General features: G+C 36.0%; 3 protein-coding genes and 1 pseudogene across 4 annotated transcripts; 2 read left to right on the top strand and 2 right to left on the bottom strand.

Moving 5' to 3' along the window:
- The first annotated feature begins 1,857 nt into the window (after positions 1–1,857).
- Positions 1,858–5,450, top strand: LOC125591976 (annotated as a pseudogene).
- A 5,725-nt stretch (positions 5,451–11,175) lies between these two features.
- On the bottom strand, positions 11,176–11,883 carry LOC106436291. Its single transcript, XM_013877248.1, has one exon. The coding sequence runs from the start codon at positions 11,881–11,883 to the stop codon at positions 11,176–11,178; it is 708 nt and encodes a 235-aa protein (XP_013732702.1).
- A 9,673-nt stretch (positions 11,884–21,556) lies between these two features.
- LOC106436298 (40S ribosomal protein S11-3) lies at positions 21,557–22,844 on the top strand. The gene is made up of 6 exons (XM_013877253.3): positions 21,557–21,682; positions 21,766–21,806; positions 21,889–21,989; positions 22,217–22,361; positions 22,444–22,533; positions 22,640–22,844. Exons 1-6 carry the CDS (start codon positions 21,671–21,673, stop codon positions 22,728–22,730), a joined length of 480 nt encoding a protein of 159 aa, XP_013732707.1. The 5' UTR covers positions 21,557–21,670; the 3' UTR covers positions 22,731–22,844.
- LOC106436297 (transcription factor LAF1) lies at positions 22,573–24,851 on the bottom strand. Of its 2 annotated transcripts, none has more exons than XM_013877252.3 (3): positions 24,272–24,851; positions 23,931–24,060; positions 22,573–23,599 (listed from the first exon to the last, which is right to left on the bottom strand). In XM_013877252.3, the coding sequence occupies exons 1-3, from the start codon at positions 24,417–24,419 to the stop codon at positions 23,101–23,103; spliced, it is 777 nt and encodes a 258-aa protein (XP_013732706.1). In that variant the 5' UTR covers positions 24,420–24,851; the 3' UTR covers positions 22,573–23,100. The 2 variants fall into 2 exon arrangements, with proteins under 2 accessions (XP_013732706.1, XP_048622043.1); XM_048766086.1 differs by having other exon boundaries at positions 23,931–24,052; positions 24,272–24,410.
- Positions 24,852–24,980: the final 129 nt, after the last annotated feature.

Genomic DNA, 24,980 nt, shown 5'->3' with positions numbered 1-24,980 from the left:
GTAAAATGCCCAGGCCTAGCCTAGATCACTAAGGATCCCTAGTCAATCCAACCAGAATCAGGTTTGCTGGCTAACGATTTCGTCTTGTCTCCTCTAATGGCAGAAGCTTTGGATCTTCGCCGAGGAATCGATTCCGCAGCAACAAAGGGGATCTCCAACATCGTCGTCCTCTTTGACTGCTCAACGCTCATCAGAGCAATTAACAGCAAGCATCAGATCAAGGAAAGTTTTGGTATCCTCAAAGATATCGACCACCTCTCCTCTGGCTTTGTATCTATCCATTTTTCTCACATCCCTCATTCTCAGAACAAAGATGCTTATCTTCTAGCTAAACAAGCCCTTAGGGCCTTAACTGTTTCTTCTATTGTATTGCAACCCTTAGTGGCCTAGCCCAGTCGGGCCCAGACTCTTATTTTTTAATATATTTGGTTGCACAAAAAAAGGTATCTTATCCATTGCATAACATTGTTTAGAAGCTTATAGTTAATTACTAAGCGAGGTACTTCTCTTTCTTTTCCTTCTTGATTATTGGAAACAATGGTAAACCAATGAGGTGAACTATATCAATCTTAGTACAAGACTTACCTTTCATAATGCTCTTTTCCAGCTGATGTTTCATAGTCGAAATAAAAGTGGGTACCAGACGTAGCGCTGAGAAAAAGCTTCCCTGAATGTGAAAAGTGCGTAAGTAGACCGTGCTAATGAAGGGTTCCTAGGTGAAAACACGTATCTTACCTCCAACAACTTTGGGATTGATGCTTGTAAAGAATATAACCTTTGGCTCAGAGTTGTGCTCGTCAAACTTAGTTTGGAAAGTTACAGCACGATCATCAAACATACTGACACAAACATTGACATCCCTGATGCAATTTGATGTGTTAGTAACAAAGACGATGACAATTATTGGATAAACAAATATACAGCTTACCCTTCCAAACGCAGAGTCACCATTACACGTTGAGGACCGCGTAGGCCATCGGTGATCGTGCTCCTGACGGAAATTACTTCACCAACGATATCTTGAAAACTTGAAAGAAAAAAACAAACGTTAATAGAGGTGAAAGAATGCACTTGGATAAGTTTATTAAAGAGAAGATATATACCTGGGAGTTCTCTGTTAGTGTTTGCCAATGTCAGAAGCTGTTCGTGGCTGCGAAATCTGAATAACTCAGTCGGAATGTCCTTGTCCGAGTCAGTTTTTGTTTCAAAAAAAGTTCCATCATTGAAGTGTATGGACACCGGAGAGTCAGAGAGTCGGAATTTTGGGTTACTCCATGCGACGTCGAAACCACTGAGAGGGTAGATTGAGCTTTCACTGAGCCGCATCCGGAAAGTGTCAACGCGGCTTGAGTTGATGCTCCCGTGGATCAGCGTAGACTGCGACGAGTCAAGAATAAACCAAACAATTAAACACCTAGGTCTAACTGGCAGAAATAAGAAACATAACACTATCGGATTTACCTGTTCATCGAGGAGTAGCATGTCAAGACTCATAAGCTCTTCTTTCCTGATGTTGCGAGCTTCCTAGAACCTCAAAAGATGCACTTCAGCGGTGTTTGAGCAACGACATGCTCTTAAGTTAGCGAGAAGAACATAGGAAGACATATCGGAAGGCGTGCGTCAGATTGCTTAAGCTATAAATCTCAAAGCTATAGATCCTCATCGCTCTAAGACACACTTATTTATAGCGCCACCTTCGATCTGTTACAAAGCGGGTCGTCAATAAGAGTAAATGAGATGGAGTGGGAAGAGAGGTAGGGTAAAGCTTGATGACTGAATTAAAGATCGATTTTAATTAGAAGCAAGATGTTACAGAGAGGAGACGAAGTCAGAGACGATGGAAAGAGGACAGCGTAGATGGGCAATCTCGAAGAGGGCACATGTAACCCTAAACGCAAGACGGGCCACATATACGAAAGCATGGCCCAAGCCCAGAGAAATGATTTCGAGATGGAGCAAAACAGGCCGCGTTTCGAAACACAAAAAAAAAGAATAAGAACTGAGAAGCGAGATTTCGAAACAAAAGGAAAAGGAGGGGTCGTGTCTGGTCGACACATGGCAGAAAAAGGAGCATGGAGGGATGACGTGGCGCTCTAAGGAGCCTTTCTGAACTACTTTATTAATATAGATATATATATATATATATATATATATATATGAGAGAATCACGATTCTAATGGGAAGTTATAAGTATCCCAAAAGATATTAAACTGGATAGGTATTGATTTAAATTGGTTATCTAACTTAATTTATCGTGGTGCTTGTTATAATGTGAACAATGGAATTATTATATCTATCTTAATAATAACGAAGACTGGACAAAAATTATGGTTGTTCTTTTTTAAATTTGAACTCAAGAATTGTATAAATGGTTTAGCACAAACCATTCCATTATGAACTAAGGCCATGATCAAGGAATTAAATATAGTCAATAGATATATAAAACACATTTGATATAAATCGGATTATTTTTATTTATAATGGTTTTGATAACCAAAACATATACGATTGGTTAAATGCGGTTCATATCAACCAAATAACATGAAAAAAGCTAATCAAATGAATTTAATGGACTCATTTGATTTTAAGCACATTAGCAAAGATTTTGAACCCAATCGTATATGCTATATATTTAAAGACTAGATTAAGATCCGCACCTTGCGCGGAATAAAAATTATATATATAAATTATTTTATGTATTATATGTTCTTACATATTATGAAATAATAAATATATATTAAATAATTAAAAGTCAGTAACTATTACATATATAATAAAATTGGTGCGAACGTATAAATCAATTTTATTAATACAAACAATTTTTTATAAAAATTTGATAGGATATGTAATTAAATTTAAATGATATTAACATACATAGTATATTTTTAATATTAATGTCTATTTTTTTAATGGTGTTTTCTACTCATATTTTTTTTTTGATCATGTGTATCTTTAATAGCAAAAACTTTAAATTACTGATAACAAAATTTTCATTGTGGGACTAATAATTTTAATAATTGATAATTTAAAAAAATTTATCAATGTTAGTTCAAAACTTTTATCAAAAAAATTATTCAAAGTAAATTTTGAAACTAAAATATTTATTTATTCAATATGGTTTATAGTTTAATTTAGAATGATATATATATACATATATATTTTAAATCTTAATGATTAATTAAATTAGACTTTTACTTATATGATTTTGTAATCATTTGTATTTTGTCATAACAAAAATTTTAAACCATGGATCGCAAAATTTGAATGTGAGACTTTTAACAATTTTAGTAATTTATAGTCATTTTTTAAAATTCAAAATATAAAATATACAGAAAAATCTAAATTTTTATAATATGGTTATTTTGTTTTTTTTAAGTTATTTTAATAGTTTTAAATTAAACAAATTTGATAGAAGATACATTTTTTTTATCAGATCTTTTTTATTCAAAATCATTAATTGTCATATATACTTTACCCACATTAGGCAATTCCGTAATCTTTATTTAAGGAAATAATAATTGACATTAATAATGAATTTATGGTTAGTTTAATAAAAAGTTTATTATATAATTAGATGGACCAACCTATTTCTCTAGTAATTCTAAGAATCATCCTAGTGATGACATGTGGCTACAAAAAGAAGTTGTAATGTTTCACAAATAATATATAGGGGATAACATTTTTAATTAAAAGGAAAGACATGAAATGGTAAAAATTTAGATGATGCAAGTGTTATTTTTTAAATGTACTTCAGTTTTAATAGATTAGATAAAAAAAAAATCTTTTAGGGGAATAGATACTCGGCCAATTTAACTTTATATATTTTCAGTAACTTACCGCATTATTTGTTCCTAAGTTTTTTTCTGCATTTTCTGATTATTTTTGGGTGTATGTGTGTAAAATAAATGGTGAGAAGATGATGTTTTGGCTAAACTCGAGACAGAAAAGAGGATGTCTCTCATCAAAGCTTGGGAAGGCTGAGAAATCCAAAGTGGAGAACAAGTGAGTTTTTCTTTTTCTTTTTTCATCAACGAATTGAGTTCTTCTTTTTGTGAGCAAAAAAGAGAGAAAATGAACTTTAAGGCCTTTAATGAATTTATGAAACTTTTGGTTTGTTTTTCTCTACGTATGTATGTAATCTTAACTTGATAACTTTATATATGACGCAGAGCTCAGAAGAAGCTTTCTTCAGTTGGAGCTTGGGAAAACAGCAAGAAAGCATATGCGGAAGCTGAGCTAAAAAAGATCGAGGTAAATAGGATTATTAATTATACTTGTAATATTTTGTTCTTTTATTTTGTTACGTAAAATGATAACACTTGTTAGATTTCTTCTAATTTAGTCCCTTGAAATCGGAATGATAACAGCAACAACTCATTAAGAAGAAGGCCGAGTATGCAGAGCAAATGAAGAACAAAATAGCTCAAATTCACAAAGAAGCTGAAGAGAAGAGAGCCATGACCGAAGCTAAGCGTGGGGAAGAGATTCTGAAGGCCGAGGAAATGGCTGCAAAGTACCGAGCCACAGGAACTGCCCCAACAAAGTTATTTGGCTGCTTTTGAGTTATGTGGATTTTGATGTTGCTTCATTAATTTTAAAAGAGAAAGAAAGGTTTCTTTTGTTATAAATCAATTGATGAATGTCCATAATCGGCCCGGTCTATAATCGGTTCATACACTTAGAGAGAGAGACAGTCCAACCCTAGAGAGAGAGAGGCGGCCACAACATGGAGAGAGAGAGAGAGGCAGCTTACTTTAGTTAGAGAAAAGGAAACTCTATTTCATTTTCCCTTTATGTTTATGATTTGTAATCTTTCCATATTATGTCCTTCAATTTATCTCTTTGTAAACTCCTATATATAAGGGCACCTTATGTTATGATTAATAATACACAGAAACTCATCTTTGGTGGTCCGGTTTCAACAATCATCAAACTAAAGGTAATTCGAATTCTGAAAATATAAGAATCGAATCTGGTTGTTTGTAAAGATTGAAACCCTAAAACCTAATCTCTAAGATGAAAGCCATAGGATAATAGATCAATCCCTAAAGAGTAAATAGATGCTCGAATAAGTTCAATCCCCTAAACCCTAGAATCGAGATTGATCCATTGATCAATTAAAATCAAAGCCTTAAAGGTTTTTGAATCTCAAATCAAATCTCCTTGATCTAAGATCAAATTTCAAAAATCCCTAAAACCCTAAAATTGAAAAATCGATTTTTATTGTTTAAAATTGAATCTTGATTGATTGATTGATCACCTAGAACTATTGATTAAGATTGTTTAAACTTGAATTTGAATGAATTAAGATTGCTTAAACTGAAACCCTAATAACCTAGTCTAGATTATTCTGAAACCAAATCTGAATTGTGGCCGTGTGGCCTTGCTGCATTCTAGGTTAATAATTCTAGACCTGATCATACTCGTGGCCGTGTGGCCTTATTGCATTCATATCCGAATCTGATCACAATTGTTTGATTGCAAATTGCACTTATAACTTTAGGAATGGTATTAAATCAAAATCAAGCAGCCATGTGGTTTGTTATTTGCTTGGCTGAATTTTGTTTGTATTAATTGCATCATATAGAAACATTGAATGTTATGATTGCAATTACATGACAATCTATATGCATAATATCGAACTGATTGCATACTTGGCCGTGTGGCTTGCTGATTGGCCGTGAGGCATAGATCTTGGCCGTTAGGCTTGATTGATTGATTGTTTAAACTTAAAACCCTATTCAGTTAAACCATATTCCTAAAAGATCTAAAGATATTAATCTATGATTTCAGATGTCGAAAATCAACAACCTGGATTTTGCTGCCCTAAATCTCTCTGGAGTAATTTACCTTCAATGGGCGCTTGATGCTAAGATCATCTTGAAATCCAAGGGTCTCGGTGAATGTATCACCGAGAACAGTAATCCTAATGAGAATGATCGTTACAGAGCCATCATGATCATTCGTCATCATCTAGTTGAGAGTCTCAAGGATCAATATCTAACCATTGAGAATCCACTAGATTTTTGGAACGAATTGAAATCGAGATATGATCACCAGAGAACGGTGATCTTACCTAAGGCTGGGTCTGATTGGAGAGATCTAAGAATCCAAGACTATAAGTCCGTGGATGAGTACAACTCAGCCATGTTTAAGATCGTTTCAAAATTGAAATTGTGTGGTGAAAGTATTACGGATGAGGATATGCTTGAGAAAACTTTTTCCACTTTCCACACAAGCAATGTGCTGTTACAACAACAGTACCGTGAGAAAGGTTTTAAGACCTATGCTGATCTTATTTCTTGTCTCTTGCTTGCTGAGCAGAATAATGAATTATTGATGAGAAACAGTGAGATGAGACCTGTTGGCTCAGCAGCACCACCTGAAGCACACACCACTGAGGACAATAAAGAGTCCCGCCATGTTCAAAGAAACGGCTATCATGGCCGTGGTCGAGGGAGTAGAAACGGACGTGGCCGTGGCCAAAGTTCCTTTGGCCGCGGATGAGGGAATCAGAATGGATGAAATCATGGACGTGATCATGGCTCATTTGGAAGAGGCCATGGTCGCGGCCGTGGATCTTCGTTCAAACCTCAACACTCGATCAACTCAAGTAAATCAGTGTGCCATAGATGTGGTATGGGAAATCATTGGGCTAAGACTTGTAGGACTCCCAAGCATCTAGTTGATCTCTATCAAGAGAGTTTGAAAGGGAAGAATCCTGAAGCCCACATGACCTATCAAGACAATGAAAAAGACTTCGATCATGAGAAGGACGATCTTATGGATTATGAAACTTCAGATTGTCTTAAAGACTGAAGTATGATTTCGACATTATAATCTAAAATTATGTGTTCTGTGTTTTGGTGTTTTTAATTTCTATGTTATCTTTTATTTTGAACTTGTTTTAAAGACCTATAATAAAATAAAAGTTTCCTTTATATATGAAGTCTCTAAGTAGCATCATTTTGAATCTTGTTTTAGAAATGAACGAGAACAAGGATGTACTCGTTGTGGACAGTGAATCAAGCCACACGATCTTAAAAGATAAGAGATACTTCATAAACCTAACTCTGAAAAACGCCACCATCTCCACCATTGCGGGTATTGCTAGTCTCATAGAGGGGCACAACCAGGCCAATATCCTGTTGCCTATGGGTACACATCTTGAGATATCAGATGCCTTGTATTCACCCAACTCTAAGAGAAGTCTATTAAGCTTTAAAGACATTCGATTGAATGGCTATCATATTGAAACTAAAGGCGAAGGACACAAAGAGTTCCTCCAGATCATTGATCTCGCCCAAGGTCATACTAAAGTCAGTATGATCGAGGCCAATGCCACTTTTAACAAAGAGGCAATCGAAAAATTCACTTTATGGCACGACCGGCTTAGCCATCCCGGTTCGTCCATGATGCGTAAACTGATCCTGAACTCAAACAGTCATTCCCTTAAAGAGAAACGAATCATCCCTAAGCACCTATCTTGTTTTGCTTGTTCCAAAGGGAAACTCATTTCAAGGCCGTCACCAGTTAAAGTCACTAAGGAGATTATAAACTTTCTGGAAAGGGTTCAAGGAGACATCTGTGGACCAATTCACCCACCTTGTGGGACATTTCGATATTTCATGGTCATCACTGATGCGTCCACTAGATGTTCGCATGTCTGTCTCCTATCATCCCGAAACCAAGCATTTACTAGGTTGCTTGCTCAGATAATTCGATTACGAGCCAATTTTCCAGATTTTCCTTTAAAGACTATACGTCTAGACAATGCTGGTGAGTTCACTTCCCAAGCGTTTAATGATTATTGTATGTCCATGGGGGTAAGTGTGGAACACTCCGTGGCACATGTACATACACAGAACGGCTTGGCCGAATTATTTATAAAACACATACAGCTCATAAGCTCGACCATTACTCATGAGGTCGAGACTTCCGGTCTCAGCGTGGGGACATGCAATCCTTCACGCGGCCGATCTCATACGCATCAGGCCATCAAGTGAACATAAGTATTCTCCATTACAATTACTTACGAGTCATGAGCCAAACGTATCCCATCTTAGGACATTCGGTTGTGCTGTTTATGTTCCAATAGCTCCACCACAGAGAACAAAGATGGGACCTCAAAGGAGGATGGGGATATATGTTAGATTTGATTCCCCCATTATTTTAAAGTATCTCGAGCCAAGTACGGGTGATTTGTTTAAGGCCAGATACGCGGATTGTCATTTTTAATGAATCCGAGCTTCCAACATTAGGGGGAGATAGCAGTAAAATGGTAAAAGAAATCTCATGGAATCAAACATCCATAACTTGGAAAGATCCTCGAACTTAAGAATGTGGTCTAGAAGTTCAAAAGATCATTCATTTACAAAAGCTAGCTAATCAATTGCCAGATTCCTTTGTTGACCCGAAAAGAGTGACAAAGTCATATATACCAGCTGCTAATGCACCAATAAGAATTGATGTTCAAGAAGGACACAATCAAGTTGCTACAGAGTCTAGACAACGTGTGAAACATGGTACACCAATAGGTTCCAAAGATAAGAACCCTCGGAAAACAAAGAAATGTGCAGAAAATGAAACCGAGGTTCATAAGAAACCAGACATGACCATGGCCGATCCAGCCTGTGATGTGGCCGCGTCCAACCCTACGGCTTTAGACATGGCCGGACCTGATGCCACTGATGTGGCTGGCCCTGATGTGCCAAACAATGATTCTTGGGATGCCAAGATTCATGGTACTGATGGTGCAGATAATAATGAGATCTCAATAAACTATGTCTTGTCTGGAAAACAATGGAACAGAAAACATATCGACATGGATGATATATTTGCTTATGAAGTAGCACTTGAACTTATGGATAACGAGGATTATGAACCCACGTCTATATATGAATGCATGCAACGACCATATTGGCTTAAATGGAAAGAAGCCATAAACGTGGAGTTAGCATCATTGAGAAAAAGAGGTGTATTTGGCCAAATAATCCGGACACCTCATGATATCAAACTAGTGGGATACAAATGGGTTTTTGCGAGAAATAGAAATGAGAATGGTGAAGTCGTGAGGTATAAAGCCCGACTTGTTGCACAAGGATTCTCACAAAGACCAGAAATAGACTATGAGGAGACATACTCCCCTGTGGTGGATGCTACGACCTTCAGATTCCTAATGAGTCTGGCCGTGAGAGAAGGTCTAGATTTACGGTTAATGGATGTTGTAACCGCATACCTATATGGTTCACTGGATAATGAAATCTATATGAAAGTCCCAGAAGGTATCGAATTGAAAAACAAAGAGAGTTCTCGAGCACAACATTGTATTAAGCTGAATAAATCTCTTTATGGACTGAAACAATCCGGACGGATGTGGTACAATAGACTAAGTGAGTACCTAGTGAAAGAGGGATATAGAAATGACCCTATCAGTCCATGTATTTTCATTAAGAAATTCGAAAACAAAGGATTCGTGATCATAGCAGTATATGTTGATGATCTGAACATCCTTGTAACCTCTGGAGAGATTTCCCAAACGGTTGAATACCTTAAGAAATAATTTGAGATGAAAGTTCTCGGGAAAACGAAATTCTGTTTGGGATTACAGCTTGAGTACATAAATGATGGTATCCTTGTGCATCAAATGGCTTATACATAAAAGGTACTCAAGAGGTTTAATATGGCCGATTGCCATCCACTGACCAGTCCCATGGTCGTGAGATCCTTCGGCCTGGACACTGATCCCTTCCGTCCCAATATGGACGATGAGGATGTCCTTGGTCCCAAAATGCCATATCTCATTGCCATAGGAGCTTTAATGTACTTGGCAACTCACACACGGCCTGATATAGCCTTTGCCGTGAACCTACTATCTAGGTTTAGCTCTTGTCCGACCCAAAGGCACTGAAACGGTATTAAACATGTTCTTCGTTACCTGCAAGGAACAAAAGACTTGGGTCTGATTTATACTAACCATAACAAAGATGGTTTAGTTGGTTTTGCTGATGTTGGTTATTTATCAGATCCACATCAAGCTCGATCACAGACAGGATATGTCTTTACACATGGAGGTACGGCCATTTCAAAGTGTTCCATGAAACAAACCATCGCGGCCACATCGTCTAATCACTCGGAAATATTGGCCATTCATGAGGCCAGCCGCGAGGTCGTCTGGTTGAGGTCGATGACCCAACATGTCCGATCAGATTGTGGGATGGTCGAGTGCAAAGAACCGACCGTGATGTTCGAGGACAATGCGGCTTGCATTTCTCAGCTCAAAGACGGCTATATCAAAGGGGACAGGACAAAACATATTTTGCCTAAGTTTTTCTTTACCCACGATTTACAAAAGGCCGGAGAGGTCAAAGTGGTCCAAGTATGACCCAGTGAAAATTCGGCCGATCAATTCACTAAGGCACTTCCGACCTGCACGTTCAGGAAGCTCACGCGTCAGATTGGGATGCGTAGGCTGAAAGACCTCCACTGAGGTTTACATCAGGGGGAGTAGTGCATGTTGTACTCTTTTTTCTTTCATCATGGTTTTGTCCCACTGGGTTTTCCTGATAAGGTTTTAATGAGACAACATTAAGCGTATTACAATCCATGTATGGTTATGGCATCCAAGGGGGAGTGTTATAAACCAATTGATGAATGTCCATAACCGGCCCGGTCTATAACCGGCCCATACACTTAGAGAGAGAGAGACGGCCCAACCCTAGAGATAGAGGCGGCCACGACATGGAGAGAGAGAGAGAGGTAGCTTACTTTAGTTAGAGAAAATGAAACCTTATTTCATTTTCCCTTTATGTTTATGATTTGTAATCTTTCCATATTATGTCTTTCCATTTATCTCTTTGTAAGCTCCTATGTATAAGGGCACCTTATGTTATGATTAATAATACACAGAAACTGACAGCTATAAATCCTAAGTTTCACAACATCTTTGTGGTTTAGGTAGTTGGTGCTGGTTTAATTTGGCAATATACGCTCTTAATGTCACGGCTTGGTATGTTTGTGGGGTGGGGTTAATGTTTATGCGCATTTGTTGCATTGGAAGGTTTTTATTTTTTTTTGAACATCATGAAATTTAATTAAGAAACTAGTTTGTGGCTAGGCCCAAACTAGATAGTTTGTTACATAGACAAGTCTTTGCTGCAGCATCAGCAGGCCCATTTAGAGATCTTGGAATGAAAAGAAAGAACAAGCGGAAAAAGAGATGATCGATGATTCAATGTCCGACAAAACTCCAAAGAGTTCCACCGATCTTCGATTCGCAGAGATGGCTAGAACAAGCCCTTTGCAGTCTGAGTGCAGCGAAATTTTGTTGATATGGAGAGAGATTGCATGTTGGAGAGCACCGCGTATTGCCAAAGCCTCTGCCATCGATGGGGATGAGACAAACTCTTGATATATAGATCCTCGTGCGATCTCTTTGTCCCCTTGCTCTGTGAAGATCCATGCCATTCCTGCAGATCTGGTTTGAGCGTTCCAAGAGGCATCTGTGTTACAGTAGATCACATCGTTGGAGTAGGGGAGGGGGAGATTCACTCGTGTCAGTGATGTAGAACTCTTTGGAGACAGAGCTTTAGCTTGTTCCCATTCTCTCATAGCGACAATCGCCTTTGTTAAGACTTCCGAGGGGGTGGAGTATCTGTTTTGGAAGATAAGATGGTTGCGAGCCTTCCAGATTCCCCAACACACCCAAGGGAAAATATTTGTCACTGCTCCAATAGGGGGGAGATTTAGCCTGATGAAAGAGTCTTGTAGTCTTGATCTGAAGTCAGTGTTTGTGTGAATTGTGATCTGAGAAGACCATGGGACCAGGGACCAGGTCTCTGATGCGTAGCTACATTCGAAGAGGAGGTGGGAGAGGGATTCCATTTCACCACATTGTTTTCAGTTGACATTATCTAGTACTCCCCGCCTTTGAAGGTTTTCTCCTGTAGGTAATCCATTTTGAGCACACTTCCAAAGGAAGAGTTTAATCTTAGGGAGTAGATCAGGGTTCCAAATATATTTTTTCCAATCCCACATTGTGTCCTCCAAGAGTGTAGGAGTCGATTGGAGTTTTTCCATATAGGCTGAGTAGTAGCCAGATTTTACAGAGCAAGTACCTGACTGTTGTTCTGTCCAAATGTAGGCATCTTTGGAGCCGTGTAGACTGGGCCGGATGGAGAAGATGAGGTGTGATAATTCTGGGAATAGCTTTTCTACTAGAGCTTTGTTCCACTCCTTGGTTTCTCTTGTCAACAGGTCAGCCACCAATAAATCTTGACTTTGTTCTAGGACCGGGCCAACGTATTTAAAATCCTCTGCAGAGTTGATCCATGAGTCGGTCCAGATATTGGTGTCTTCTCCATCGCCAATGGCTTTCCCCAGGTGGTTCATAAGAAGGTCTCTCCCCTGTAGGATGCCTTTCCACCCATGTGATGAGGAGTTTGTGGGAGCTGTCTTGAGGAACGGCGTTTTATGACAATATTTGCCTAGGAGGATTTTTGCAAGCAGACATTCAGGTTTTGTGATGATCCTCCAAGCGATTTTGGCTAGTAGCGCTACGTTGAAGAGTTGAATATCTCGGAAGCCCATTCCTCCTAAACTCTTAGGTCTTGCAAGTGTCTCCCAAGCAGTCCAACATATTTTCTTCTCGCCTTCACTTGAATCCCACCAGAAGCGTGTTAAGATTGACTGGATCGTTTTGCATAATCCAACAGGTAGCAAGAAGCAGGACATGGCGTGCGAAGGTATTGCTGAGAGAACAGATTGTATCATGGTGGCTTTGCCTGCTGAAGATAGACGTCGGGACCTCCAGCTGATGGCCTTTTGCTTAATTTTTCGACGATAGAGGCAAATCAGTCTTTTTTCTTCCTGCCAAAATGTTCAGGGATGCATAGGTACTTACCTACTCCTCCTTCTTTTGAAATTCCCAGATGAGCTTTAATTCTATCTCTTATTTCTTGTGGCGTCTTTGCAGAGAAAGAGATGGAGGATTTATCGACGTTTATCATATGACCCGAGGCCACTTCATAGCTATGGAGGATGTCTAGTAATGTAGAGCAACTCTGAGGATCTGTTTTAGTGAAAAACATAGTATCATCTGCGAAAAGCAGATGATTGATCTTCGAGAAATTTCTTGCGGCTCTTAACCCAGCTAATGTTCCATTATCTTGTGCTTTCTTGCATAGGCCAGAGAGGACTTCAGCACATAAGATGAAGACATATGGAGAGAGTGGGTCTCCCTATCGAACTCCACGTTGGGGATGCACATCTCCTGTCACTTCATTGTTGACTAAGAAAGAGTAAGTAACTGTGGTTATATATTGCATCATCCATTCAACCACTTTTTGATGAAATCCTAATCTTTCCACGACTTCTCTTATGAATGTCCACTCCAGCCTATCATAGGCCTTACTGATGTCGGTTTTTACTGCCATGGAACAGTTGATTGTGGCTCCTGAGATCTTGAGGAAGTGAAGCATCTCGTGAGTTATGAGGCTCTACCAGGTACAAAGGCTAACTGATTCTCACTTATAATGTCATTAAGAGCAGGATTTAGACGTAAGGAGAGGATCTTAGAAATGGCTTTGTAGTATACATTGCACAATGCTATAGGTCTGTAGTCTGAGATCTTCTGAGGGCTAGATATCTTAGGAATTAGCCTAATATGAGTTTCATTTATGGAGAAAGGCATATTTCCTGATGCAAAAAATTCTTGGATCTCACTCGTGATTGCAGGCCCGAGATTGTCCCAGTTTGTTTGGAAGAAGCTGGCTGAAAAGCCGTCGGGCCCTGGCGCTTTGTCCGGGTGAATTGAGAACATGGCTTCTGATCTCTTGGGAATTAAGAATAAAAAAAGCTGTGTATTGATCTCCTCCGAAATGCAAGGACGCACGGCCTTGTTGATCAGATCAGTAGCTGGTGGGTTTGATGATGAGAAGATATTACTGAAGTACTCAGAGATAGCTTTCGAGATTTGCTCGTCCTCGTAAACTGGCTCTCCTAGCGAGTTTTCTATGACGGTAATCATGTTCCTAGCTCGTCTCCCTTTTGTTGATGCGTGAAAATAAGCAGTGTTTCTATCTCCCAGGGCCAGACTGTCGGCTACGTTGCTTCCAGAAGTCTTCTTCTGCCTTGTACGCGTGGATCAAACTTCTATTCAGTGTTGAAATTTGTTCTTCAGTAATGGAGGTATCTGTCATAGCCACCTCTAATTTATCTTTCAGCTCCGAGATCAATTTTTGGCTATTGATGTAGTGATCTTTACTCCACTTGGAAATGGCCTGCCTTCATTTTCCTATTCTGCTTGCTACCGCTAGATGAGTATTCTCCACCCACACCTTATTGACTAGTAGTTTTATCTCCTCATTATCACGCATTCTCCTATCATAGCGGAAAAGCCTTTGAGGTTTCTTCTTTTTTGGGTCAAAGGAAGAGAATATGGGTCTGTGATCTGATCCTTCAAATTTAAGGTAGTGTGATCGGCCATTTGGGAATAGATTAGACCAAGAGCTGTTCGTCATAGCTCTATCAAGACGACAGAAGACGGTGTGTGTATGTCTCTTACCCCTCCAGGAGAAGAAGTTACCGATGTGTTTGATATCAAAGAGGTCACAAGATGACAGGAATGATCTGAAGAAAGTAAAGGAGCTCTCAGGTAGGCCTGGGTTCGCGGGTCAACCCGCCCCGCACGACCCGCCAACCCGCGGATCGTTTCTTTTTTTTAGTTAAAATTTCGACCCGCTCAACCCGCAAAGAAATAAACTAATACCCGCACCCGCCCCGCTTTATTTTGCGGGTAACCCGCGAGACCCGCGGATTATATTTTTAATTAAAAAATAATTATTTAATTAGTTTTTCTATAAAATAATATATTTATAAGTAATTTTTTATATTATTTTCTAAAAATTTAATTATTTTGTTAAAAAAATAATTATTTTTTTAAAAAGTTAATTATTTTTCTAAAAATTAATTATTTTTATAAAAAAAATTGAATTTTTCAAAAAAAAAGAATTTTTTTTATTTTTTATTTTATTTTGCGGGTTGTCGGGTATCCGCAAATCAAAATCCACCAACCCGCACCCGCCCCGCAAAAAATAGTCTTAACCCGCACCCGCATCCGCGACTTGATTTTTTCAAAACGCTCGACCCGCACCCGCCCCGCGGCGGGTCAAATGGAGCGGGCCCCGCGGGCTTTGATTTAAACTCCCAGCCCTACTCTCAGGTCTCTCTCTCTTCCCCCAGATTTCTCTGTGTTGTCCAATATTTCATTGAAATCTCCTGTTAAGAACCAAGGTTGGTCTTCTCTTGTGCTCTGTAGGTTTGTGAGAAGTTGCCAAACCGCTTGACGATTTGGGATTTCTGGAGCTCCATATACAAAGGTGCTATGAAATGTCACATTTTTAAAAGAGATGAGTGTATCGATATGATTGTGGTCTGAGGATAGAACTTGCAGATTGATGTCGCTTCTCCATAGTAGTGCGAGGCCCCCAGCTCCTTGTCTGTGGGGGGTGACGAAAAAATGTGAGTCGAAGTTCAATTCCTCTGTTTCTTTTAGGACGAAATCATCAGCATCCTGCATGAAGATAATGTATGGGGCTTTATGCCTATTCAGTTCAACGAGCCTTCGGACTGTCTGAGGGTTCCCCATTCCTTGACAGTTCCAGCTCAGAACACCTAAGGAAGCCGACATTGGTCTGCGTGAAAATCCTGCGGATTTCCTTGTGAAGCGGTATTGGCTCGACGAGGTGTTTGTTGTCTACCTGTTGTGTTCTCCTCCCATGGCCTGGAGCATTCTCGACTGGCGAGGCAAATGGAAATCCTTGCCTTGCTGGTGGTGTTTGTAGCTGGTAGAAATTCCTCTTTCTGATGCTCATGCCTGCAGTCGAGCGAGGGCTGGCTGCAACTCTGGTACTTCTAGACGATTTGATTCTCCGAGTTTGTGCATTAGAGGACTCCGGTCTATCATTCCTTGGTATTTCTAGTTGGTTTGTCTGCTCCTCTGCCTCCAATTCAATGATTGTAGTCAAAAGCTGCCTTGCGTCTGCTTCCAGATTTAAAGAGGCTGCTTCAACGATCCTGGCTGCCGTCTCAGCCATCAAGCCTTCCTCTTCACCATGTATGACTCTCTGTACACGAGCCGCTCTCTCGATGGGGTCATTGCAATTCGTGTATTGGAATGTAACTTCTCTTAGCTCCTCCATAACTTCTTCAGTGGTTGGAATGTGGGCCTGTGGAGGAAAGTCATTCTCTGCGAGATTACATTCCAGTGGTGGTCTCTGTTGAGCCATCACAGGTAGGTTCTCCTTTTCAGTTTGACCAACATGGTTTGAAGGTTGTGAGGTTCTTTCACGAGCTCGCCACTGGAGTTGAGGGGTGTGGTTCGTGTTGGAGGTGGTCCTTTGTTGGGGTTCACGAGGGGAGCGGGTTCTGGTGTGGTGTGTAAGGGAGGCTTGATTGTTTCTCTGATATCCTTCCTCAAGGCTATGAGGTGGTGTTATCTTGTTTCTAGGCCCCAGGGCTTGCGAGGAAGGCAATGGGATTCTATCCCCAAAAGGTCTCCCGTGTCTGTCAAGTCTTTGGTGGAAAGGTGTTTCTCTGTTCCGGGGAGCGTTGCGTGGAGATTTGATACGAGTGTCTTGGGTTCTTTCTCGGTGAGATTCAACCATAGTGGAGGAGTTTTTCCTGCCTTCCCATCTGCTCTATTGGCTTGTTGACACACGTATCTCAGCGCTTGGTTTGGTAGGGCAATAAGTTGATAAGTGACAGAGGCTGTTACAAATTGAGCAGTGTTGTTCCAGATCCTCGTATTCAAGGTAGACATGTAGCTCCTCACCTGTATCAAATTCTACAATGGTCTCCTTTGTGATTGGCTCCAGACCATTAACGCACAAGCGTATTTTTGCTGAGGTTTTCGAGATGTGGTAGTCCTCAAGCGCTCCAAGCTCCTGGCTTATATTGTAGATCATTTTCTCGTGCCAATAGTGGAGGGGTAGTCCATGTAGACGGATCTAGAAAGGAATCTCTGAAGGAAAATGCGGAGAGAGGGTGGGTTCCCAACGCTGTATGATCACCATCCAGTGGGCGTAGTGGTAGGGCCTTTTAGGTAGTACCCCAACGAGGTCTTCCTCCAGTTCAAATCTAAATTGGAAGGTGCTTCGTCCCAGATCTGAGCCCATTACCTTGCCTTGAAGTGCCCATTTCCTTGGGAGAGCAGATATGAGGTCTCCTAATGGTTGTTCATGGGCGTTGGTTACTTTGCCTATGAGAGTGAGCGAGTTCTCCTTAATGAGGCTTGATGTGTCTATTGTGGGAGCCTTGATACGTTTCATGGGGTTCTCCGTAGCGTGTATGGTTGGAGCTTTGCCCTTGTCAGCTGCCGAAAGGAGTCTAGTCGTCATAGGTGTCAGAAGAGGTTGGAGTTCTGTGTGCTGTAGGGGATCAATGTTCGTCGTAGCGGAGAGTTTTGTTGTTGCAGGGGGTGGACTGTTGGCCTTAGAGGAGTAACCATCAACTCTAAGGGAGCGAAGTTCTAGTTACTTGAGATCCAGATTCGACGTTGGCTGTGAGTGAATGAGGTGATTGAACTGCAGGGGCTCATGTTTCGTTGGAGGGGAGGGCCGGAGGCACGTCAGGCCGCCGGTGCAAACGGCTACGGATCGCTAATTTTTCAGTTGGTGCTAATATCCAGGATATATAACCCCAAAAGAGAAACAATTTGAAAAGCTGTCGGAGTGAAAGGGACAAGCTATACCAAAAGGGATAAGTCAACTTTGGGAACTATTGGGGGAACAAATGGTAAGGACCTTCTTCGAGTGTGGTGTCTGAGAGCGTTTCAACTCAATTTCACCCCATTGGAAGGTTTTAAAAATAAAGAATGCATTGGATTTTTTTTTCCATTGGAAGGTTTTAATCCTTTTATTTAACAGAATAAAGGTATGGTAAAATAAAAGTTAAGTTACAATTTTAATTTGTTAACCAAAACTATTTTATATTTACGGCTAATGGGTACAAAATTTTAAATTTTATATATGATTGTGATCTAGTTACATTGTAACACAAATGCGGTTAAATATACAAATAAATATATCTTATTATATAAATCTTGGTTTTTCAAAGTTGCTAATTAGCATAATCGTGACACTTGAAAATTATATATTTTAAGATTGTGACATGTGTTATTCTATCTCATAATTAAAAAAATAAATATACTAAAATACTAACAAAAATGAATTTTATTAAAACGTAAATATAAATATTATTTAATGGTAATTTTCCTTTTTAATAGTAGTTTTTCTTTTTCAAAATCCTAACCAAAAGATTATTTTATAATAATTTTCCTTCTAATATTGTGACATGTGTTTAAATATATAATGATTTAAAAATATATATATAATAAGATAATAAAATCTTATAATATAAAGCTTGGTTCTTCAAAATTGGTAATTAACATAATCGTGACACTTGGCAATTATATATTTTAAGATTGTGACATGTGTTAATCTATCTCATAATTAAAAAAAATATATACTAAAATATTAACAAAAATGAATTTTATTAAAAAGTAAATATAAATATTATTTAATAGTAATTTTCCTTTTTAATAGTAGTTTTCCTTTTTTAAATCCTAACCAAAAGATTATTTTATAATAATTTTCCTTCTAATATTGTGACATGTGTTTAAATATATAATGATTTAAAAATATATATAATAAGATAATAAAAATGAATTTTGTAAAAACTACATTTAAAAATTATTTAATAGTAAAAACAAAATTTTAAAAATATTTAGTAGTATTTTAAGATTATAGAAGTTGCTAATTAACATAATCGTGACACTTGGCAATTATATATTTTAAGATTGTGACATGTGTTAAGCTATCTCATAGTTAAAAAAAAATATATTAAAATATTAACAAAAATGAATTTTATTAAAAAGTAAATATAAATATTATTTACTAGTAATTTTCCTTTTTAATAGTATTTTTCCTTTTTTAAAAATCCTAACCAAAATATTATTTTATAATAATTTTTCTTCTAATATTGTGACATGTGTTTAAATATATAATGATTTAAAAATATATATAATAAGATAATAGATATGAATTTTGTAAAAACTACATTTAAAAATTATTTAATAGTAAAAACAAAATTTTAAAAATATTTAGTAGTATTATTTTTAGAAATTTTCTTTTTTCAAAATCCTAAAAAAAATAGATTTGAAAACAATAGATTTAATATAATTTTACTTTTCTAAAATTTTAATGAAAATAAAATTATAAAAGATTATATTGATCGTGATTCTTCAAAATTGTTAATTAATATGATTGTGAACATGTCAGTTATCTATTTAAAAATATGATATGTGTTAAACTATCTCATAATCAAAAATATATATACTAAAATAATAAAAATGAGTTTTCTTAAAAATTAAATATGAATATTATTTATTATTATTATTATTATTATTTATAAAAAGTTTGCTTCTTCAAAATTGGTAATTAACATAATTGTGACAATGTCAATTATATATTTGAAAATGTGATATGTGTTAAAGAATCTCATAACCAAAAATATATATACCAAAATAATAAAAAATATTTTTCTTAAAAATTAGTTATAAATATTATTTAGTAGTTTTATTATTATTATTTATTATAATGTTTGTTCTAAAAGATACTAAAAATAGAGAATTATAAAAGATAAATATTAACTTTTAAAACAAATGTTAAACAAAAACGAATTGTAAAATCCTACAAGTACAATAAATTATTTAATAAAAACATAAATAAAAACTAACTTTTAAATAAATAATATTACATTTTTAAAGCCTAATTAAAATAAAATTATAAAAGTACTCTTATTATTTTCTTATAAGTAACTAACTTTTTTTTTAATTGATAATTGTATGTTAAAACAATTATGACAAAAAAACTACAAATATTTCACATCTATATTTAGGTTTGATCTTCCACAAAGTATTTTTACAAATCACAATAGTATTTACATGGAAAGTATTACCTGAGTATTTGCTTTTAATATCTTGATGCAACTCAACTTTTTATTATCCTTATTATCTTTAATGATGCTACCATAATTTTTATTTTTGATGTTGTTGTCGTATATGAGTATGTGTAAATATGATGAATATGTGTTTGGGTGTATAAGAAAAAAATATATAAATAATAAACAGATTTTTTTCTATTAAAAATAAAATATTTGTATAAAAATCTAAAAGAAAAACCAATTATAAAATAATTAATTACCTTTTTAAAAGTTTAAGTAAAATAAAAAATAAAAAAATTCTTATAATTAACTAACTTTACATTTTAATAATTTTGTGTTAAAAAAATATAAACCAAAAATTAACTTCAAATATTTCACCTGATATGATTGTGACATGTGTCAATTAAAAAAAAATAGATTGTGAATGTGTCAATAAAAACTGGCATTATGTGAAAATAACTTTTTCTTTTCCTAAAATTCTAAATAAAAGAGATTTCTAAAAACAATATATATTTTTTTCTAATTTTAACCAATTAAGATTTTTTTTCTTTTTTAAAAACAAAATCCTAACTCGAGAGAATTGTAAAATTTTATTTAATAGTAATTTATACTTAAAAAAAATAATGATAAGCATGATAGTAAAAATTATTATATTAAGAATTTTAAAAATAGAAACTTTTAAAAATAGTTAATATTAACTAGAAATAATTATTTGATAGAAATTTTATTTTTCTAAATCGTAGAAAAATTATAATTGTAAAAGATTATGTAATATTAATATCTTTTTCTAAAATCCTAAAAAACTGTAAAAGATTATTAGATAGTTATTTTATTTTTTTATAAAAAAATCCTAAACAAAAGATATTTGTATCATATTTTTAATTCCTAACCAAAAGAGAATTGTAAAAGTTTATTTGGTTACTAAAAATTATTTAATTAACAAAAGAAGTGTAAAATTAATATTGATACGAATTGTAAAAATAGTAATTTTAATTTTATTTATTAATAACTAAAAATAATTATTTGATATCAATTTATTTTTTTCAGAAATTCTACAGAGAATATAATTGTAATAGGTTATATGACAATAATTTTCCTTTTCTAAAATCTTAAACAAAATTGTACAAGAGTATTAATATTATTTTTTATTTTTTAATTGTAAGTAAATAGGAGATTTATAAAATAGAATGATTTTTCTTTTTTAAAATTCTAACAAAATAAAATTTTAAAGACTTATTTAATAAAAAGTTAAATTAACACATAATAACATGTATAATAAAAAGTTTAATTGTATTTGAATTTCATTTTTTTTTACTTTTCATTCAATTTTTTGTATATATATAAAATACGGTTAAATATTCCGATCTTGGTGATATGACCATGTCAATGCCTAGATGGCCAATTGAGTTTCAGGAAGGAAAAACCCTAATGGGCAAGTGACAATAGTAGGATATAAAATACGGGCTTATTGGGAGACGTAAATGAAAACTGAGTTATAAAAGTCCTAAGGCCGAACATATTAAGGCCCAAATATAAGGGCCCAATAAAGTTGTGGTATGGAAGGAACGAACTTATTATATAAAGATTCTTGTACATTAGGGTTTTATCCTTCCCGAAGCTTTTGCCGTCGCTGCCTACAACCTTGCCTCAGAGCAGAACAGCAGCAGCCATGGCCGAACAGGTTATTTGATCTTCTTTCACTCTAAATTGTTATACGCTTGGTGATGATTCTCATCATGTCTCTCCTTCGTGTGTCATTTCCAGACTGAGAAAGCTTTCCTAAAGCAACCTAAGGTCTTCCTCAGGTAAATTTCCCAATCGATTTGATTTAAAAGTTGCAATCTTTTCAAATAGTTATGATTGATTTGTTTGTGTGTGTTTTATCAGCTCGAAGATATCTGGAAAGGGAAAGAGACCTGGAAAGGGTGGAAACAGATTCGTGAAGAACATTGGGTTGGGCTTCAAGACTCCTCGTGAAGCCAGTCAAGGTTTGTTTCCGATTCTCGTAGCGTTTCTCTTTCATGTTGTTCAGATTCTTGAAACCCTAATTGGATCAGTCTGCTTTCTCTCTCTGTTTACTATAGATTTTTAAACTTATTTCTGATCTGTAATTAAACTTCTCTCGAGCTTTTTTTTTTTGATATAATCTTCTTAATTATTAGATCATTAAAGTTAAGGTTCTTTAGCGTGTGGATTTGTTTTTCTGACGGAACAGGAACATACATTGACAGTAAATGTCCCTTCACTGGAACTGTTTCGATTAGAGGACGTATCTTAGCCGGTACTTGCCACAGTGCCAAAATGCAGAGGACCATTATCGTCCGAAGGAACTACCTTCACTTTGTTAAGAAGTATCAGAGGTCTGTTCTTACATCGATTTGTCTTTGTCGATGTTAATTTTACATTGAGGTTAACAAAGTATTGACCTTTTTCTTTTTTCAGGTATGAGAAGAGGCATTCGAACATCCCTGCTCATGTCTCACCATGCTTCCGTGTCAAGGAAGGAGACCATGTCATCATTGGACAATGCAGGTTATGCTTCTGTTTTGGATCAACATAAATGTTTCTGTCAATTCTGGTTTTTGAGCGATTGATTTATTCTTTTTTTTTATTTTCTTATTGTTGTTGGTAACTTCAGGCCTTTGTCCAAGACTGTGAGGTTCAATGTGTTGAAGGTGATACCAGCTGGTGCTTCTGCTTTCGCAAAGAAGGCTTTCACTGGTGCTTAAGAGTGCTTTTTTATGTTTCTTGATAGAGCTGAACTCTGTTATTACCCTTTTATTTTAAGGATATTTTTACATTGAAGTTTCACATTTTAATTTTTGATGCACTTATTTTGTTTACTTTCCTATAGCATTTTCGTCCCATTTTTGAGATCTCGTTTTTTCTCTCAAACAGTTAAAAAGTCTATTAAACTGATCGCTCCAAACCGGTTTGATCTTTATTAGATATACAACAATTAGAACGTTTTGAAGTAGTATTAAAAATGCAACTTAAAAAGGAAGTCTAATTAAAATTATGTACGCTTTTATTCGCTTCTACGCACGTAATTTACTCAAGACTCTTCGCATCTCGAACATTTGTAGGCTCGCTACACATTTACATTGACCCTTGTTCACTTACGAGAGCGTCGACCAAAAAGCTGTCTGAAAATGAAGTACAGAACTCAATGTCACCCTCCAACGAAAAGCCCGAGTTTGGTATGAAGTTATCCAACGAGTTGTTGTTTTCGTAAAAACCCTGGCTAAACGTTTCAACGAATCCACTCTGTTGCGGCACAATATGGTCTTGAACATAACTATATTTTTGAGGTGATTGATCCATTACCAAACTGTCATCTAACCATTCGGAGAACACGAGACTTGGCGAAAAGTTTGATACTTTGGCCCTAAATGAGTCCCCGAAGTTGCTGCATGAAGAAGATCTTTCGGATGTACTTTCAAAGGCCTCAAGTGAGTTTGCGACTGAATGTGTTTGAGGGGTTCTTGTGGTTTCATCTTTTCTCGAAGGTACTACACTCTTCTTTAGATAAGAATGCCAATAGTTTTTTATCTCGTTGTCGGTTCTTCCAGGTAAATATTTTGATATATGTGCCCATCTTGTAAAGGAAATATAGATACAATCATGAAAATAGTATACAGTTTCATATCATAACTACGAAAATACAAAATATTATTCAAAAAAATTTAACTAAACATAAATATAAACATCAAATTTCAAATCTCAAAACTTAAGCCTCTAGTAAGAAATAACCGTATAAACCACAAACCCTAACTCTTAAAAATTCCTAATGGTAAAAATAGCATTATTTTCTTTATTTGATTGTTTCAGCCTATTTCTTCATTTAGTTTTTCTTTTTCTTTCATACAGATGTACCTTCAAATTGACTTTGAAAGTAGAGTGGTTACTACAAAAGTTGAATGACTTACTTGTTACCCAATATGGAATGTAGTGAGAGAAGTGTGGTTTCTTCTTCTTTAGTGAACGCACTCTTCTTAAGTCCAGGTCTTAAATAATTAACCCACCTTAGTCTACAACTCTTCCCATTCCGCTGCAATCCTACGTTATGTAAAACCAATTAAATATTTTGCTTAAATCATGTCCTTATAAAATTCCAAAATTACTTCTAAGCAAAATACTTATTTATTTGTTGACAGTATATCGAGACAACCTATCCTTATAACTCTGTATTGAATTGTTGTATAAAAATCATCCGACTCTGAAAATAATGATAACTCAAAGCCTATAATGTGATATTATTAAGAATTACCAGCTTGAATAGGAATAGTGCTCCAGCACACATGGCCATACTTGAGCACATGACTCCTAAGCTTCTCATCTTCTTCCGGTGACCATAATCCCTTGCTTTGCCTCACCTTGTTCAATTTCCTGTTTGATGTTTCTGATTTACACACCATTTTTAGAAGTAATATACTTGAATATATATTATATTAAGTATATACGTATATGATACTGAAAGGAAGTATATATAAAATATATGTAGATTGGAGATGACTATCTTTGAGACTGATACGTGGTTCGAAATGGGGGAATATATAGGCAGCTTTGAGGATACGTTTTTTTAACAAGATTAGCAATAAAAAGGAGTTTTCTAATTCATAATTATGTTGAACTATTCATATGAAAGAGGGCTTGTTCAACACGAAAAGAAATATATATATATATATATATATATATTTTCTGAAAACAAATATTTTATATGATATCTAGCATTTGAAACACCGCACCTAATCTTTATTAGGTGGAGCCAAACCCTTTGAATTTCAGTGTCATAATTTTCAATACGACAATGTATTAAATTAAATAAAATAATAGTATTTGTGTATAACAAAATTATTATTTCTGTTTCGACCAAAAAAAATTATTATTTCTGCCAACTCAGACAAACTTCATAACTTAGTCTTTCTTTTGCCTGCCTTCTCAAATTGCATTAGGGTAGCTAGTGGGGTTATTTTTTT

Source organism: Brassica napus, chromosome C8, assembly GCF_020379485.1.
Source record: "Brassica napus cultivar Da-Ae chromosome C8, Da-Ae, whole genome shotgun sequence".
Classification (NCBI taxonomy): Eukaryota; Viridiplantae; Streptophyta; class Magnoliopsida; order Brassicales; family Brassicaceae; genus Brassica; species Brassica napus.
Note: the sequence above shows the minus strand (reverse complement) of the source record. Positions and strands in the feature narration are given on the sequence as shown.

Bases quoted from the DNA above. Each gene is read 5' to 3' on its own strand.
- LOC106436298 (XM_013877253.3), top strand. The intron at 21,807-21,888 runs GTAAATTTCCCA...GTGTTTTATCAG, and splicing joins CAACCTAAGGTCTTCCTCAG to CTCGAAGATATCTGGAAAGG. The intron at 22,362-22,443 runs GTCTGTTCTTAC...TTCTTTTTTCAG, and splicing joins TTTGTTAAGAAGTATCAGAG to GTATGAGAAGAGGCATTCGA.
- LOC106436291 (XM_013877248.1), bottom strand. From the start codon at position 11,883: ATGGAATCCCTCTCCCACCTCCTCTTCGAATGTAGCTACGCATCAGAG.
- LOC106436297 (XM_013877252.3), bottom strand. From the start codon at position 24,419: ATGGTGTGTAAATCAGAAACATCAAACAGGAAATTGAACAAGGTGAGG. The intron at 24,061-24,271 runs GTAATTCTTAAT...TACATAACGTAG, and splicing joins CACTATTCCTATTCAAGCTG to GATTGCAGCGGAATGGGAAG. The intron at 23,600-23,930 runs GTAAGTCATTCA...TTCCTTTACAAG, and splicing joins CATTCCATATTGGGTAACAA to ATGGGCACATATATCAAAAT.